This window comes from Erythrolamprus reginae, chromosome 6, assembly GCF_031021105.1.
Source record: "Erythrolamprus reginae isolate rEryReg1 chromosome 6, rEryReg1.hap1, whole genome shotgun sequence".
NCBI classification, from domain to species: domain Eukaryota; kingdom Metazoa; phylum Chordata; class Lepidosauria; order Squamata; family Dipsadidae; genus Erythrolamprus; species Erythrolamprus reginae.
In genome coordinates, this window is record NC_091955.1 from 27665483 (window position 1) to 27685221 (window position 19739).

Sequence of the window (19739 nt, forward strand, 5' to 3'; positions counted from 1 at the left end):
GGTTATAAAATAGATAAAGAAGGCATCCACCCCACAACAGAAAAGCTGAAAGCAATTAGAGAAGCCCCAGAACCACGAGATAAGAATGAGCTACAGGCATTTTTGGGCCTCCTTAATTTTTATTCCGTTTTCTTAAAGCAGAAGGCAACAGTAGCAGAGCCTCTCCATCGTTTACTCCAGAAGGAAGCCCGCTGGACATGGGGGAAAACTGAACGTGAAGCTTTCTCTCAAATAAAGGATTTATTAACTTCTAAAAGTGTAGTAGTCCAATATAGTGCTTCACTACCCATTAGGCTCACGTGCGATGCTTCGCCGTACGGCATAGGAGGAGTCCTAGCTCACGTTCTACCTAATAAGACAGAGGCCCCAATAGCATTTTTCTCGAGAACCATGACCAGCACAGAGAGGAATTATAGCCAGTTAGACAAGGAGGCCCTAGCATTAGTGGCAGGGGTAAAGAAGTTCCACAACTATATTTTTGGAAGAAGTTTTGAACTAGTCACTGACCACAAGCCCCTACTAGGTCTGCTAGCCCCCAACAAGCCCACTCCACCTTTTATGTCTCCAAGACTAATCAGATGGGCTCTTTTCCTCTCAGGGTACCAGTATGAGCTCACCCACAAGGGGGGAAAGGAAATCAATCACGCAGACGGCCTCAGCAGGTGCCCCATAGCAGATTTAGTGGAAGACCCTGTTCCTTCCACAGATGTGTTAATGATAGAACTCGAGGATAACCCACTAACCACGGCCAAAGAGGTAGCTGCACACACGCAGCAAGATCAAATCCTTAAACAAGTGGTGAACTGTGTTCTAAAGGGATGGCAAAATGATGTTGTGAAACCTGAATTGTGTGATTTTAAAAACAAAAGGCTTGAGTTATCGTATGTTAAGGGTTGCCTGTTGTGGGGAGATAGAGTGATCATCCCTAAAAGCCTAAGGGAAAAGGTACTCAAAATGTTACATGTGGGTCATCCTGGGATTGTCAGGATGAAGAGCCTGGCAAGGGGGCATCTATGGTGGCCAGGGCTGGATGTTGATATTGAAAATTGGGTTTCAAAGTGTGACCCGTGCCAAGAGTCAAGGCCTAGTCCCCCCAAAACAACTCCGGCTGAGTGGGAACAGCCTGCTGGCCCTTGGTCTAGAATCCACATTGATTTTGCTGGCCCAGTGGGTTCCCAGTATTTTTTAATAGTGGTTGATGCCTTCTCCAAATGGGTGGAAATAATAGCAATGAACAACATAACCACAAGTGCCACCATCAAGGTATTGAGTAGACTGTTTGCATCCCATGGTTGCCCAGATATCTTAGTGTCTGACAATGGGCCACAGCTAACAGCCAGGCAATTCGAATTGTTCTTAGATGGCCTAGGGGTCAGGCATGCCCTCATCTCGCCTTATTCGCCCTGGGCTAACGGATTGGCAGAACGTTACGTTCGGGTGGCAAAGGAGGCATTGCGCAGGTCAGGCCCTGGGGATGTGCAACAAAACCTGGACCAATTCTTACTAACCCAGCACATTACCCCTAACTCACACACACATGTAAGCCCTGCAGAGTTATTGATGGGAAGAAAGTTGAGGTCACCACTAGACAGGTTAAACCCAAGGTTCTGTGTTAATAATAACCAAATGTGTGTAAAACCTGAAAGAGAAATGTATTTGGGACAAAATGTATATGTAAAAAGTTTTGATGGAAATGTAAACTGGATGAAAGGAATTGTTGTTAAACAAAATGCACCAAAGACTTATATTGTAAAACTAGAGGATGGTCGTTTGTGGAAACGACACATAGACCACATTCGGAAGCGAACAGAAAATCAATTGCCACAAACCACTGACATGGACTCTCCCCCTTCAACAGACTTTAGTACATTGCCCGAGTTAAGAAACACGCAAAGAGACTTATCGGGCCAGGGGGAACCATCCAGCGACGCCGAGCCATCCTCGTCCTCCGAAGCCTTCGTTGGGCCCGCCAGGCCAAGTCCGCCGCGCCGGGAGAACAGCGGCGAGCCATCCTCCACAGTCAGTGGCGAAGGAGAAATTGAACTGCGCAGGTCAGCGCGAGCTCCTCGGAGGCCCCACCGATTGGACGACTTTGTCACATGGCTTTCATGATGGATGTGTCCAACTATGAGGGGAGGGGTGTTGTATCCTGGAATGGCTACCTTGTAACTCTGTAAATAGTTTGTTCCTCTTTCTAGCGCTGTCTGAGCCGAAGCAGGAAGTCGCTCCTGATTGGCTCAGACGCGGCCGGCTCTAGCTTTGGCGGGAACCGCAAAAGTATAAAAGAAGCGGTTTCTCCAGGCAGAGTCAGTCGGTACTCGCTGAATTGTCACTTTACCTTGCTGAGCTGTCACTTGTTCTCTGAGCTGAATAAAAGTACCGATTGCTTGAACCCTGCCTCTGGGTCTACTTCAATTGTTGTTAGCCGCCCCGAGTCTGCAGAGAGGGGTGGCATACAAATCCAATTTAAAAAATTAAAAAAAATAAAATCTAAATTATCTATAGAATATAGCAATAACACGGGAGATTTAGATATTGTTAACATATCCAGGTTTATTGCAATATCAGGAAATATTTTCACCAAATTCTTTTCTTAGATTTGTAATATTTATTTTCTAAGTAAATATCTCTTTCCTTAGATATCCAAGCTTTGCTACAGATTCAACAGTGGCTTTATTAATTGGGCTCCTCTTCTTCATTATTCCTGCAAAACGATTGTCTAGAACCTCAAATGGAGAAAATAGTTGAGTATATCTCCTTGCCTATTTTTGCTGCAATTGCTTAATTTAGAAAACTATGCAACTCCATGTATATATTCAGTGAAGGGCTGCCTGTTGCTGACACTACTGGTGCATTCCCGGAGGCCAGTGCGAGTACGCACAGGGTTGGTGGGTGTGCGTGCGCGTCAGAGCGAGATTCTATTTCTACGCATATGGTGGAGGTGAAATCTCACGTGAAGACATGCATGAGAATGAGATTTTGGCAATTTTCGCTGATATTTTTGTTTCCATGCCTGCGGCAAAAATTGCTGAAATCTCACACTCACAAGCATCCTTACACAAGATGTTGCTTGTAGTGCATGCACAGAAGTTGAATCTCGCATGGGGAAGCGCAACTGTGTGCAATCTGATTTTTTCAACTGGGACTGCGCACCAGTCTGTCCATGGAGCAGCCCACTACTGTATGTATGTATATGTATATGTATGTATGTATGTATGTATGTATGTATGTGTTGTGATTCAGCCTGAGGCTCCTCGGGGAACGGCTGGAACTCTGCCGGATCCATGCTCAGAGGGGGAGGACGATGAAGAGGAGGGGGAGGACCAGGCAGAAGAGGAAGAGGAGGAGGGAGAGCAGCCTGAGACCCCCGGTGGGGGGGGGCTCTCCCCAGCGAGTAGCCTGGATTCATTAGATGAAGACGCCCAGGCTATCATAGATATGAGGCAGAGACGGGCAGCCCAAAGAAGGGGTCAATTAGCAAGGTATTTCCATCCCTGAATTGGTAACAGCTGGGTTTAAAAGGCAGGCCCGCCCTTACTGTATTGTGGAGAGTTATCAATTGGGAGTCCTGTGACCTTGCTTCGATTCTTGGCATCTCTGATCCTGGCTTGTGGCTTCGAAGGCTGAAGACTTGGGGGAGGCGTGGGTTTTATTACCTCCAGTGTTGTTTTTGCCAGCAAAAATCCTGTTTTATTGCCTGGCCGTCGTGAAACCTCTGTGAAGCTTCATAACATTCCCGTCTGTAAGAATAGTTTTTGTTACCTGTGTTTGCTTTCAAATATATAAACTGCCTTTGCTTTTTACCAGTGTGTCTGGATACTCTTTTTAGTTGGTGTTGGCGTCTGGGGGGACCCAGACAGAACAGTATGTATGTATGTATGTATGTATGTATGTATGTATGTATGTATGTATGCATTCATACATACACATTGGATTCTTCTGAATTTAATCTGTCCTACAATATTTATATACAGCTGTTGGAATAGGCATACTGTAAATCAATTGTGGGATTTATTTCTAACTCCAAGAGAGTGAAAATTCAGAAGATCAGAAGAAAAACACATCTCTAAAATAAAGAAACATACTACGCAAATTTCCATGACATAAATCACCTATCTATTATAGGATCCTGGTGTGCCATTTATATATTAAACTGTGCCCTAAAGTGATTTTTTAAATTTATACTTAGTAAAATGTTTGCACCTACTCACTGGGCTTTGTAGACAATTATATATCATTTTGTGTTAAAAATCCTGGATTTGAAGTTTATTCAACAGATTTTCTTCTTCTAACTTAGCCAAAAGCCTGAGTGGAAATGTAGATTGTAGATATTTGACATGGGCAATATAATCATGATATGAACATGATATGTTGTTATAATCTCTGACAGGGAAAGAGAAGGACATGGGGGTATGTTAAAAAAATAAAACAAAATGGTGGTTGAAAATTCTCCAATGGAGCCATTGGCTTGACTTTTTTTTTTTTTTTTTAAATCACTTTCCTATCAATCCTATCTCCGGGACCGCCTTCTGCCGCATGAATCCCAGCGACTGGTTAGGTCCCACAGAGTTGGCCTTCTCCGGGTCCCGTCAACTAAACAATGTCGTTTGGTGGGACCCAGGGGAAGAGCCTTCTCTGTGGGGGCCCCAACCCTCTGGAACCAGCTCCCGCCCGGAGATTAGAACTGTCCCCACCCTCCTTGCCTTTCGCAAACTCGTTAAAACCCATCTCTGCCATCAGGCATGGGGGAATTGAGACATCTCCCCTGGGCCTATACAGTTTATGTATGGTATGGTTGTGTGTATGTTTGCTTTTAATAATGGGTTTTTTAGTGTTTTTTAAATTATTAGATTTGTTGTACATTGTTTTGTTGTTGCTGTGAGCCGCCCCGAGTCTACGGAGAGGGGAGGCATACAAATCTAATAAATAAATAAATAAATAAATCCCTCCAAGATGTATCTGGGTGAAAATATGTTTAAAATCACATGGAAGAGTAATAAAAGGATGCCTGCAGTGAGGGTTTTTTTTAAAATAGTTACTAATATTTAAAAAAAATACCTTTCTGTCTTTTCAGTTGTTTTTGACTACAGCCCACTGATATCTTGGAAGGAGTTTCAAGAATGCATGCCCTGGGAATTTGCCATCCTTGTTGGCGGTGGGTTTGCGCTGGCTGATGGTTGTGAGGTAATGCAGGTTCTTACCATTTCATTAGTTTATATGGTATAAGGTAGTTACAAGAGAAGTCCAAAGAATGGCAGTGATCTTTCAACCTTTCAGTGATTTTGCTTATTGGTGTCACTTATCTAATGGCAAATCATTTGCATTTAGGCACACCAAATTTATTGAAATCAGCAAGAAGCCCCTGTTGTCTACAGTAAAATATGCACAAGCTGTTTCCTCCAAAAGACTATCTGTTCCTTGTGAATGTTGTTTCACACTACCACAACAGAAAAGAAATGCTTTAACATTTAGATAGAAGTGTAAGCTATTTTTTTTAACTAGATCTATTCTAAGTATGTATTAATGCTGGAACATACAGATATATATATCTTGTGGCCTGTGTTTGACTTCCAGTTTCCCATAAGAATATCGTATGGGCAAAATATTGCAGAATTTTCCAATTCCAGTCATTAAAAGTCTGGATTTGTTGTGCTGTCACAGTTTCATAAAATACAATGCTAAAATTTATTCGGTTGCTGGATGTGTTTTTGCAATCAATGTAGGTAAGGTTCCTCAAATGAGCATAATTTTCCTTATAAAAAAGCTAGATTTCATTTATTGACTACAACTGGGATAGGCAACTTGATCATTAAGCAAAGTGGTTGCTAGATAAAACTATAACTGTACTTACAATCTTACTTCAATTTTATTTTGTTCTGCACTCATGCAAAGGTTGTAATTGTAAGGAGTGGTCACAAATGTACACTTTCATCACCATCATAACTACAAATGGCCACTAAATCAGACAGTGACTAATATACAGTAATGGGCAGCCAAATTTTTTACTGCCACACTGTGGGTGTGACTTATTTTGTGGGTGTGACTTAATGGTCATATGACTGGGTAGGAGTGGTTTGATTATGAATGATCATCATCATTCAAGTGAACTGTTAAGTCCTTGACTTACAACCTTACTAGTGTCACTTACTGGGGTGACAATTTGCTTCATGTTTCCCGCGCTCTCCTTCCTGCCTCCCTACCCTCATGCCTTAGGCTGGGTAGCGAGGCAAACGGGTGCTGCCAGAACCATAAACACTGCCAGCACCGCTTCCACCAATGCCTTCTGCTTGCTCAGGTGGGAGGTGGCCGTGTGAGGCTAGAGCGGAGCCGGGCAGGAGAGAGGGAAGCTCGTCCAAGGCCAGGAAGGAGGAAAGAGGGAAAAAGCAAGGAGCGCAGACACAGCAGCAGCAGCAGGGGGAAAAAGGAGAGCTGAGCTGAGACCAGTATCCAGGAAGTGACAGCTGCCAATCAGCTGGAGCTGTGCACACATCTTCATTTCCGCCAGTGGAACTGGATTCCACCCCATCCTGACTGCTGCCCACCCTTGCTAATATATACGGTATATTATATACAGCTGTATACTGTATACTGATACACCAAGACCGTGTTCTCAGCAGCTGTGTTGGGACTATATCCAAATCCAGTGATAAACAAGTTCTGATACTATTGATAAATTAAAATTATTCCTTGTCAATACAATGTCCTGATTATGTTTTAATTATTTCTTTATTTAAAAATCAAAATAGGGCCCATTCAAATCTCAAGGGAGAATGTTGTTTCACACTACCACAACAGAAAAGAAATGCTTTAACATTTAGATAGAAGTGTAACTTATGTGCAATTGTTGGAGAACTATTTAACTAGATCTATTCTAAGTATGTATTAATGCTGGAACATGCAGATAATTTTATTCTTCATGTAGACTCATTATTTTTTATGCACTATACATGACTGAGGTTAAAAAATAGAGGACTTAAACCAATGCTGCTTGAATCTAGGAGATGATCCAAAACATATTTATCTTGAACATTTTCCCATTGATACAAGGATACTATTAGGATTATTCTATAATCCTCCAATTATTATTTTACTATTTATAAAAGGGGACTCAAGCAAATATTCACTTAGCAGATTCACATTCAATATATTTAAGATTCATGCATTGCATACATATCAAGAATCTCTGAAAGAAAGCAGATATGGATGCAATTTATCAGATCTGGCATCTAAGCAGCTGTGGTTATTTATATAAAATGTTATATACTACCTATGTGGCTAAAATACATCCACTCACTCAGACTGAGCATTCTATGTGCTAGGAATATATTTTGTTTGAAAGAACAGCGCCGGTGGTCTTCATCCCCCGGCGCCTTTTGCTGGAGGCCTGGGAGGCACGGAGACATGGCAAAGTCGCCATCTTGGTTTCGGCCGAGATCTCGCGAGGCTTCGCGAGATCTCGGCCGAAGATCAGACCAGAGTGGTCTGATCGATGACGTGTCCGGGCGGAGCCTGCCAGCCCTATAAAAAGGCTGGCAGGCTCGGAATCGGCCTTTTCGCCTGGACATCATCTCAGCAGACACCCGCCCACCCTCCCTATCTTGCAGTGTGCCACTTGGGGTCACCCTATGGGGCCGAATAGGAATTTTTGCCGGTCCTGGCGTTTAGCCGGGACCGTTTTTTCACCTATTCCACACTGTGGAGACGGATAAGCGGTTAGGGGGTGCTTGCACCTGTTTTAGGTTAATTGGCTTACCTTTGGTCATTTGGGTAGGCAGGTTAGGGGCAGAAAACTGGGTGGTGGTTTAGCAACTGCGTGTTCTCCGTTGGGCATCTTTGGGGATGATTGACAGGTTCTCTCCAAAGGCTTGTGGTTTTGGCGACCTGAGCAGTTGGGGGGAACCTGTCTTTGGGTCCCGCCCATGTAATTACCCTTGTAGGGGTTAGCCGGCGGGACCTCCCACATGCAAGTGCATGGCAAGGTCTCAGGTGAGGGAGTGGTCCCTCACCTGGATTAGCATGGAGCTACACCCATAAGTTGCCCCGGAAGTTTATTCTACGTCATTTTCCGCCCCGGAAGCAATTGTTTGACCCTGCGGGTCCTTGTTAGGGTCATATGTTAATTATGTTAATTATGCTAATTTATTTAAATAAATTATGCAAATTTATTTTAATAAAAATGACCCAGTTTTAAATCCAGCTCTTGTGTCCGTGTCTTTACTCCATCTCTCCTGCAAAAGTAAATCATATTTTAGGGATGGTCTCTTGTCTCTTTCCATTTCCATATTGATCATTTGGATTAAGAAGCCAATTGGTTACTACTACAGTTACACAAATTGTTTAATTAAACTAATGGATAACTAAGCAATTATTGTTTTTTCCCAGGAGTCAAAACTCTCGGCCTGGGTTGGAAGCAAATTAACCCCATTAGGATCACTACCCATATGGCTAATAATTCTCATTTCATCTTTGATTGTTACCACAATAACTGAAGTAGCCAGCAATCCTGCTACAATCACTATATTTTTGCCTATCTTAGCCCCTTTGGTAAGTAATCTGATTTAGGTTTGAAACAGCTGATCTACCCTCATAGCAGTTAAAGCTCATTCAAAGGTTGGATTTAAAAAGGAGTTTTGCAACATGAATTAATGGCAAAGAATGGTTAATTGTATAAGATTACTTAATTCAAGATTACACGAGTAAAGTGTTGTGAATAATTCATAATAGGATTTTTCTTTGTTAGTTTTGTGAGCCATAGCAAGTTAGAAAAGAAAAAGTAATCAATGTTTATTTAACTCTTCAGCAAAGGCATAATTGAAGCTTGGGGTTTTTGCTTTTATGGTGTTTACTGAGATGCAATAAAATCACATTTTAAAAGAGCTTTTGCATTATTCATTTTATTTATATATGTATATGTCTGCTCAACTCCCTCACAGTTAGTCTGGGTGCTGTACCATATTCTACATATAGAGATACTTCTGTCCTTAGTATCTTTATCTAGTTTTGTCATAATATATAAAGTTCTCTAATTCCTGTGGCAGTCAATAGCCTTAAGATTTTCAGGTTGTTATCCATCCAATTATTAAGCATTATTATCTGACTGTGCTTAGCTTTTCAGGCCAACTAAGATCAACCAGAGTTTACTGTAAATGCATTCTCTTTATAGTTATGATTAAATTACTTCACATTTGTAATAAAGAATGAACTTATATAAGAATAAGGAAACATTCTATATTATGCAAATAGCTAACAGATATCACAAAACTATAGGCCTATCATGGATGTTTTGATTAAGGAGTCTTCAGATGGATCAGAAGAGAATTACCAATATTCATCAGCAGTGGGCTTCAGTTCAGTTCAGAATGCGTGTGCGATGCTTCTGCACATGTGCAGATCATTCATGATGATGTCTGGGAGGGTGGGCAATCTGCCGCCACTGCCACTACCAGTTCACCCAAAGTGGGGTGAACTGGTAGCAACCCACTGCTGATCTTCATAACTAGAAACACATAAGATTCCCTTTTAGGTTGAGCAATATTATAAAAAGTACAGAAAAAAGTAAGGAGTTATGAGGTCATTTATAGATTTTACATTCCAAGCCTCAATCCCCTATATGGAAGATTAATATGAACAATATAACCAATAATGATTATAAAGATTTGGTAAATGTTCTACTCTATTAAGTGGTATGTACCATTTAAATTTTCATTTAACAATTACAGTATCAGTAGTAATATTATTCCTTGGATTTTAATCTTTATTGAAGCTTCATCCAAATTTGTGCTTCCCAGATATACTTGATTATAGTTTCCATTGTTAGCAGGCTGATTTTAGAGATGATAGTAATTATAGTTCAATATAGTTAGGAGATTTTAATTTCAGATCAAATTTGTCCTTCAAGTGAGCAAATATTAACTAATAATCCTGTATTTCTTTTGTACAATAGGCTGAAGCCATCAATGTTAACCCGCTTTATATCTTAATACCATCAACCCTCTGTACTTCATTTGCATTTTTGCTACCAGTAGCAAACCCACCCAATGCCATTGTATTTTCTTATGGTCACCTGAAAGTTATTGATATGGTAAGTTAATAGTAAGAAAAGAATAATTTGCCAACTTTTTTCAAATGTTATTGTTGTTAACAATATTGAGAATACATGAGAAAGTACCAGTATAATTACATCTATTATATGTGTTGATGGTGGTGGCATCAAAGAAGCTTTAATTCTCAAGAAGCCAACACTGTCCCACCCACCAACCCATTCTTCACAATTATCATTCAGTTGCTAATATTCCAATATTTTTGCGAAGGTTGTGGAAAAGGTGATTAGATGGCAGCTACAGAAGATCTTGGAAGACATAGTGTCAGGCCCAAAGTCATTATGTGAAGTTAGAAGTTTTGGCCTGATACAGTTAGCAGCGATAGGTAAGGAGGAGGGGTGAGAGAGAGAGAGATTGATACCACGACACATTCCTTTATGCAGAGTCCAAGGTCAACTGAACTAATGAAGAAGCACCGGATTGCTCCACATGATTGCACTTGTGGGTGTGGGGGTGTGAAATGAACCTTAACCTGGATGGGAATTGAAGGGAAATTCAGTGTTGGAATTTGTTGTCAGCGAACCAAATAGCATCTCAGAAATAAATCACATTCCACTCCTGTGCTCTCACACAAGGTTCGATTTATTAGCAAAGCCATTTTGGATTCGTGGCTGAATCATTCCAACACTGAATTTCCTTTCAGTTCCCATCCAGTTAAGGTTCATTTCACATCCCTACACCCACCATTGCAGGAATGTGTGGTGGTATCAATCTCTCTCTCACATACACACCTCCTCTTTCCCTATCGCTGCTAACTGCATCAGGCCAAAACCAATAGATTATTTGGACAGTTTCAGCCAAATTTTCATTTATCGATGATTTGACAGAAATTGGATGTATGGTTCATCATCCTTGTACTATTTCATCTATTAGCAGCTTTTGATGCAGTTGACTGTGGTGAATTACTGCAATGTACCTCTAGGTGAGCTGCCCTTGGAGATCATCCAGAAACTATAGCTGGCCCAAAATGAAGTTGTCTGTGTCATAATATATACTCAGAGTCCTCATAGAGGGGTGGCATATAAATCCAATCAATCAATACTTATTATTCCCATGTGATATCACTAGTAAGTTAACATAACTAGCTATCAGTTGGCTTCCAGCTGCAATACAAGTTGTCACCTAGAAAGTCCTTCATATATTATCTGTGGGACCACCTGCTCTGATCATTTCTGCCTGCCCAGCACATTCAGGCAAGAGTGGCTGTGTGCTCCAGGTCCCCTCAATTAAATGCTGTCATCTTAAGAAACTAAAGCAGGGATCTCCAACCCTGGCAACTGTAAGACTTGTGGACTTCAACTCCCAGAATTCCTGAGTCAGCAAAGCTGGCTGAGGAATTCTGAAAGTTGAAGTCTACAAGTCTTAAAGTTGCCAAGGTTGGCGACCTGTGAACTAAAGAACTGTGCTTTCTGTTTTGCTGCCACTATCTTCTGGAAAATGAATATCTTATATATGGCATCTATTGTCTTGGGGGTCCAAGGGCTCTTTAGACCTGGCTTTGGCCTTAGACCCGAGCATAATATGCTAGTGGAGACACCATCAGATGTGTTTATTGGTGTGGTTCTTTTTCCCCCCCGGCTGTTATGCTGTGTGGTATGTTTTTAATTGTTTTAAATTTTATATTTGATGTTGCAATCTGCCCAGTTTTGGGGAGTGCAACAAATAATCATTATTACCATCCTTAGATGGTGATAGGTGCCATGAAGCACCTAACAGAACTTTTATAATAACAAGAAGGTTGCTTAACCTAAGTTCAGGGAACACACTTCTCTTTAGTAGCACATTATAACAGTTTATAACAAAGTTTGAATTTGAAGTTCTTTCTGTCTGCTCTAAAGTATATACCATAGGTTGTGTAGAACTTGTCATAGTCTGTGATTTAGTTTTGGACATCTGAAGAAGTAGACAAAGCATTTACAGGAGTCAAGTAACTAACTTTTCTCTAAACCGTTATACATGATGTCTGGTAAGCTGTATCTTCCAGGTGGAACTTACATGAATGAGTTAATAACTCTTCATGTCTGATATTAGAAACAGCTTTGAAAGAGATTGTGTTGTGACTTTTCTTGCAAAAACTCTCCCTGGAGCCTGAGTTTTGAGATAATTTCTACCCAATTGGAAATATTTCTTTCTTAAGACAGACAACCATCTATAGATGTTATTTGGGGAAAATCTAATCTTCTAGAACTATTTAGTGTGGTTTAGAGAAAAAACTGAAATAATTTTGGTTGTTTAGACCGATACTTTCAATCAGACTCTGTGGATTAAAAGGAGTTTTTCAACAATATTTGAAAAGACAAAGCAAGGGATTTTTTTTCTGGAGATGTTCAGTGGTTTGGAACCTTGTGACAGTTACAATAATTTTATTTCTATGCTATCATAGTGTTCTGTTGGGCTCTCTGGTAGAATCCTCCCAAAAATTCACAGGTACAAATTTCAGACACACACACGTTTGAAAATTCAAAGCAATGTTCTTTATAATGAAAATTCACTTAAACTAAGCCCTCTTTTGGTATAGCAAAGAGCACTCGTCTCCAAACAAACTGGTAATTTATACAAGTCTCTGATCAGTTCTGTGATACTTAGCTTGCAGCTGTGAGGCAATTGACAGTCCTTCTTTCACAAAGTGAAACACACTTTGCTCTGGTTTAGTTTCAAAGCGGGGAAAAATCAGCACACACAAAAAGTCAAAGTCAGTAAAGCAGTCACGAAACACAACGATCAGATAATCCTCCACAGTGGCCAAACCCACAGGCTGCTATTTATAGCAGCCTCACTAATTACCACAGCCCCACCCAACCACAGGTGGCCTCATTTTCTTTGATAATAATCTCTCAGTTGTTGTTGCCTATGCATCGCTCTCCGCATGTGTGGCTATATCATTAACTCTTGTTCTGAATCCAAGGAGGAGCTAGATAATTGATCTCCTTCTGAGCTGTCTGCCACACTCTCCTCCTCCATGTCACTCATGACTTCTTGGTCAGAGGAGCCTTCATCAGCAGATTCCACCGGGGGGCAAAACAGGCCTGCAGGATGTGGATGTCTCCCCCACATCCACAGTCCTTGGGGCAGGAGCTGCGCCAGAGCTAACCACAACACACAGTATACATTGCGAAATCCATAGTGCTCCATTCTTTCTCCCCATATCCTGCTTCTACAGGAAGCCCAGTGGCACTCATTCAGAGGTCTGAAATGCAGTATTATCAAGGTACCAACAAGAAATTTCCCTGGGCAGAAGAGCCTATCTAGTATTAAAATATCAGTTTTCATCTGGTGATCCACATCATACCTTCCAGCAATGAAATCTAAAAATGGGAAAACAAGTATTTAGAAATTAGACTGAGGAAATAAGGAGCAGTGTTCAATTGACTATTCTGATTCAAAATATAATGCTAAACATGCATACATAATAGTTTTTAATCATTATTATATCATGTCTCTTAATTTTTGCAAGTTTGTTCTACAAACGTTGGTCTTTCTGTTAACTTTCCATGTGATTAATATACATATATTCCTTCTTTAGGTAAAAGCTGGACTGGGTATAAACATCATTGGAGTTGCTGTTGTGATGCTCGCCATTATGACATGGGCACAGCCGTTGTTCAATCTCCAAACATATCCATCTTGGGCACCCTTTCCTTCTACTTCTAATACCAGTGTACATTAAAGGAAGAAGACCAAGTTGCTTTCTTTCTTCCTCCCTATGATGGTGCTAGTTGGTAGATCTGTATGGCACAGTACAGCTATGATCTAGGATAAGTTGGCTTCATACTTGTCCTAAGTACTTGGACAGCTGGCTGGAAATCCACCAAACAAAATGTTACAACCTGAATAATGCAACAGAAAGCAAGTCTGTTCTACAAATGATCAATCAATTCTTCCTGTTAAGACTGTATTCGCCAGAGCTAGAAAATGGCATTTGTATATTATATGCATTCATTATGAATGACAATTTGTACCTGTTTTGGGTCACAAAATAAAACAGTATGATCCCGCTATATAGAATGCTGGTGAGACCACATTTGGAATACTGTGTTCAGTTCTGGAGACCTCACCTACAAAAAGATATTGACAAAATTGAACGGGTCCAAAGACGGGCTACAAGAATGGTGGAAGGTCTTAAGCATAAAACGTATCAGGAAAGACTTAATGAACTCAATCTGTATAGTCTGGAGGACAGAAGGAAAAGGGGGGACATGATCGAAACATTTAAATATATTAAAGGGTTAAATAAGGTCCAGGAGGGAAGTGTTTTTAAAAGGAAAGTGAACACAAGAACAAGGGGACACAATCTGAAGTTAGTTGGGGGAAAGATCAAAAGCAACATGAGAAAATATTATTTTACTGAAAGAGTAGTAGATCCTTGGAACAAACTTCCAGCAGACGTGGTAGATAAATCCACAGTAACTGAATTTAAACATGCCTGGGATAAACATATATCCATCCTAAGATAAAATACAGAAAATAGTATAAGGGCAGACTAGATGGACCAGGAGGTCTTTTTCTGCCGTCAGACTTCTATGTTTCTATGTTTCTATTGTTAGAATAATGATAGAAGAACTACACATGGACAGATAGACAGATTAATGCAAGAGAAACAGAGACTTTAGATACTAGGAACCCAATGTTTTAATTTATTCGTCTCCTAGTCCCATCTCCTCCCAAGATGCTGACCATTTATGTATTCATGTGATACATTTCATACTATCCCGTAAGCTTTCCTCCCCAGTGATGTTATTTATTAGCTAAAGGAAAAAAATTCCCAACAAGTAATGAAAGCTTTAGAAATTCAACTTACTCTGTTATGGATGTAATATAACAGATATAGCATCATTTATATTGAGAGATTCATATTATTCCACATCGTGTTCATTATTTGACATACCAAAAAAAACCTTTATTCTGAGGATGAAACTCAATACTTCAATTAAGATTGGAAAAGTTTACTAAATCATATGGAAGTGCTATAACCAATTGCTTTTGAAAAATGCATCTCAGCCAATTCTTAGTGCTTTATTTTTTGGAATAAAAATGTAAGGACTTTTTTCATCAATAAAACTCATCATCAGTCAGTCGTGATTTCTCATGACTATATGGACATATCCCTGCAGTTGTGTTGGCAATAGCACAAAAAGTATTTGCCATTATAATTGTTTCTTCCAGAAATGTGGGTTTTGGGATTGTGTGGGGTTTTTTTGGGCCAGCCTAGAGCTGTGGGGTCTCTGGTGAATTTTCCACCAATTACTAGCCAATCACAATCATTCTTATTGCCTTATATTCCAGTTGTACTGTGTAGGTCCATTTTACTGAAAACAAATAATCTTGAAAGAATTATAATAATTTATTGACCACTGATTGTAATTTTGGTTAAAAATCTATTTATGTATGACTGAGACCAAAATTCATGGCAGTCTTTTTAACTTTATAGAAACATGTTAATGTCAAATAGTATCTTTATAACTGTTAAAGAAAATTATAATTGCATTCATCCATTTCTTAGTGCATGCTAAATATTCCTTTAAAAGAAGATAGAACAATATTTTTTAATATATTTATTTTGCACTTTTGTACTAAAATATATATTTCTTTTAAATTAAATGTGTTGTTGAATATTAATGTATTACCAATGTTAAATGCTGTAAATAAAATATTCTGTGCAATTACTTCACAAGAGCACCATAAAATACAAATTTGTTTGTGTTACAAACATAAATAATGTAACTACTTTTAAAATATGAACCTATTTGTGTAGAACAGCAGTTCTCAGCCGTGGCAGCTTGTCACCACTCGTTACCAAAAGGAAACATGTTTAAGAATATGCAAAGGTTTCAAAGTTGAAATGCTCTAGCCTGAAATTATTTGCAGATTGACCAGTTTAGGATTAAGGTGGCTGGACCAACTCATGCGTTCACCAGTTTACTTCAGGAAATTCCTTCAGTGTATGAGAAAATGCCCTGCTATTGTGTGCATGTTTTTCTCATTGTCTGTTTTCCCTGTTCAACTAAATACCCCTCCCGTGTAGCCCAGCCATAACTTCAACTTTTATCAGACTATCTAACAAAATGAAATTCAATGGTGAAAAAAAGTAAGGTTCTACCTTTAGGCAAGAAAAACAAAATGCATAGGTATAGTATAGGTAGTACCTAGCTCAATATAGTAAGTGGGAGAGAGATTTTGGAATCCTAGTGGACAATCACTTAAATGTGAGCCATCAATGTGCTGCAGCTGCCAAAAAAGCCAACGCAATCCTATGCTTCATTAACAAAGGGATAGAATCAAATTAATGTGAAGTGTTAATGCCACTTTATAATGCCTTGATAAGGCCACGCTTGGAATACTGAATCCAGTTTTGGTTGCCATGAAGCAAAAGAGATGTTGAGACTCTAGAAAGAGTGCAGAGAAGAGCAACAAAGGTGTTTAAGGGACTGGAGATAAAACAAATATAAAGAACAGTTACTGGAATTGGGTATCTCTAGTTTAATGAAAAGAAGGACCGGGGTGACATGATAGCAGTGTTTCGATATCTCAGAGGTTGCCACAAAGAAGACAGAATCAAGCTAATCTCCAGTGCACTTGAAGGGAGGACAAGAATCAATGGATAGAAACTAATCAAGGAGTGAAGCAACCTAGATCTAAGGGGAAATTTCCTGGCAGATGAATTAATCAGTGGAAAAACTTGCTTCTAGAAGTTGTGAGTGCTCCAACACTGGAAGTTTTAAAGAAAAAAATAGATTTGTCTGAAATAGGGTTTCCTTCCCAAGTAGGGTGTTGGAATAGAAGACCTCCAAGATCCAAGATCCCTTGCAGAATAACCCTCTATTATTCTGTTCTGTTATTGCATAATCCACATTCATTAATTAGCCAACTATATTTCACTTTTTATACATAATTCAAAAACAATGTGACATGCCAAAGGAGTTAATACACATACATTCTTTAATAAAAGGCGCAAAGGCTGGAAGATACTTTTGACCAAGCTTTCTTTGGTGATTTTTATTATTTATCATTACACCCAATGTATGTCTTGGAGGTCCAAAACTTAAAAAATAAAAATAAAAACCATAGAATTTTTACACCAAGAAAAATTGTCCATCCTTATGTACACATTAGCATTACTTCAGAAGCAGGAATCTGAATACTGTAGTTACTGCTACATAGGGTATGATTACGACCTCAAGGCAAATATAAGTCATGAAAACAAACGAAATGTAGGAGTTAAAAAACATTACTTTAAAATAAAAACTGGTGGGTGGATGAATATATTTTATTTAGTCATTTATAAATTGTTTCAGCCAAAAGATTCTAAACAACATACAATAACCTATAATACAAATGCAGAGCCAGTACATAACAATCCTAGAGCTACCCTGTTTCCCCGAAAATAAGACGTATCCTGAAAGTAAGGCATGTCAGAGGTTTTGCAGAATTTGCTAATATAAGGCACCCCCCCCCCCGAAAATAAGGCGTAGTCAAGTTTACATACGGTACGGTGGGAAAACATATGGCACCATTCAAAGCTGTTCATAGCGGTACCGTAATAATGTGGCGTCCCCTGCTGGCCCCTTCCATCGCTTTGTATCATCCAGTACAGCAGACACAGTCTGCTGCTGTCTCACCGCCATTACAGTCTCCACTACAGTGCATAGACTGTAGTTCCTCTGGTGGCCAGAAGCTGCAATAGCGGGAGTATACTGTTGCACCATATAAGTGCCGCCGTTTGTGTGGGTGGGTGCCATACTGACAGGTACCTTACTGTAATCAGTGTACACTTTCTTTGGGGGTGTCAGCTTTTCTGCCTGTGAATTTGTCTTATTTGAGAAATATAAGGCACCCCCCGAAAATAAGACGTAGCACAACTTTTGGAGCAAAAATTAATATAAGACAGTGTCTTATTTTCGGGGAAACACGGTAGTACATGCAAATCCAACATAACACTTAAACAAATAAAATAATAGAAAATAGAACCTATCACATCATTACAATTTAATAACACTTTTGTTCTCTGGAGTACCTGACTACATTGAAATACCAAATATCTTCCAGAACCCCAATGATTACACAAGTATGAGAGTCTGCCAGAGTCTAAAGAGCTGTGGTGGTGCATTGGTTAGGTTGCAGTAGTGCAAGCTACTTCTACTGACTGCAATTTGGCAGTTCAAATCTTACCAGGCTCAATGTTAACTCAGCTTTCATCCTTCCCAGTGTTGTGGTTCAGCCTGAGCCAGATCAAAGAGCAGCTGCGTCTCTGCTGGCTCCATGCCCGGGGGAGACTGAGAGCAGAGAGGAGAGTTCTTTGCAGTCAGACAGTGCAGATAGCAGTCATGAAAGTGAAGGTGATGCAAGGCCTGGGAGCCCTGGGGAGGGGCTATCTCAAGTAGCTGTGATTCCCTGGAGTCTCTGGATGATGACGCACAAGCTATCATTAGTATGCGACAGAGACGCAGAGATCAAAGGAGAGATCAACTGCGTAGATATTATCAGCGCTGAATGAGGAGCACCTGGGGGTTGGGGGTGGTCCTCATTAGCAGGGAAGGGTTTATAAGGCATGCGAACCCTTTCGGCAGCGTGGAGTGTTATCAAAGTGAAGTTGGTGTTATCTGCCTTTTCTCTCAGCGTTTTTGTTCCTGGTTCATGGCCCAGCAGTCTTGAAGACCCCTGGGAGGTTTGTGTCTGTTAGCAACAGCCTCGTTTGGCATTAAGGATCCTGTGTTTCTGTATGAACAATTGCCTTCGTGTATCTATTTGGAGTTCCACTGTTTTCCTGATCTGTAAGGACATTTTCTGTTGGCTTTTTTTCTCTTTACCATTATAAAACTGTGTTTGGATTCAACCGGTGTGTCTGGCTTATCTTTTTGGGTTGGTCATACCTTCCGGAGTGACCCAGACAGAACACCCAGGTGACTAAAATGAGGATCCAAATTGTTGGGGACAATATGCTGATGCTGTAAACTGCTTAGAGAGGCTGTAAAGCCCTGAAGCTGTATATAAGTCTATTGTTATTTCTGTTAGTAGTCCACTTGAAATCACGTAGCAGAAGCATCAAGACTGCCCAATAAGCAGGTTAATCTCCTGTTTTCCCGGTTAAAATTTCCAGGATAGGGTGTCAATGGCCCCACATAAAGTAATTTTCAGCAAACTATACAAAAGATGACAAGAGCAAGAAGTACCACCTTCAGAGCCCAACCTAAAGTTGCAACTACTGCCCAGGCAGAGTTGGGACCGAAGTTCTCCCAAATCATAGCCTCCACTCACTTTTCCTGCAGGAGATGTGAGCCTGGAAAGACCTTCAAATTACTGAACAAAATTGAATTGTTGTTTCCTCCTCCCCATCCAAATGGCTCAAAGCACAATAAACCATGTGTGCATCTACATACATGAAGAATAACCTATAATGAGTGAAAAGAAGACGTCTAATTTTGTAAAAATTCTTAACATGTTGTTCTAAGTGCTAAGTTGAACATGCAAGAAATGACTTGGTGCTACATTGCTCTTTTTATTTTATCTAAGTGGTCCCTAGCTATTGAAAAGTAACTGTTTTCCCCTCGCCTCCTTAACCAACACACTCTGAGTCATCAACAGGCAATCCTGGTGATCAGAAAGTGAAATAAACAATTAAAAAAAGAGGTCTCGCTGGCTAGA

At 40.1% G+C, this 19739-nt stretch overlaps 1 protein-coding gene across 1 annotated transcript in view; it reads left to right on the forward strand.

Moving 5' to 3' along the window:
* Positions 1-15533, forward strand: part of SLC13A1 (solute carrier family 13 member 1) — a 56484-nt gene extending 40951 nt beyond the window's left edge. The window contains exons 10-14 of the mRNA XM_070755432.1: positions 2640-2743; positions 5075-5184; positions 8383-8544; positions 9944-10081; positions 13624-15533. Coding sequence (XP_070611533.1) covers positions 2640-2743; positions 5075-5184; positions 8383-8544; positions 9944-10081; positions 13624-13767 — 658 coding nt within the window. The 3' untranslated portion in view covers positions 13768-15533. The remainder of the gene's footprint in view (positions 1-2639; positions 2744-5074; positions 5185-8382; positions 8545-9943; positions 10082-13623) is intronic.
* The last annotated feature ends 4206 nt before the right edge of the window (positions 15534-19739 follow it).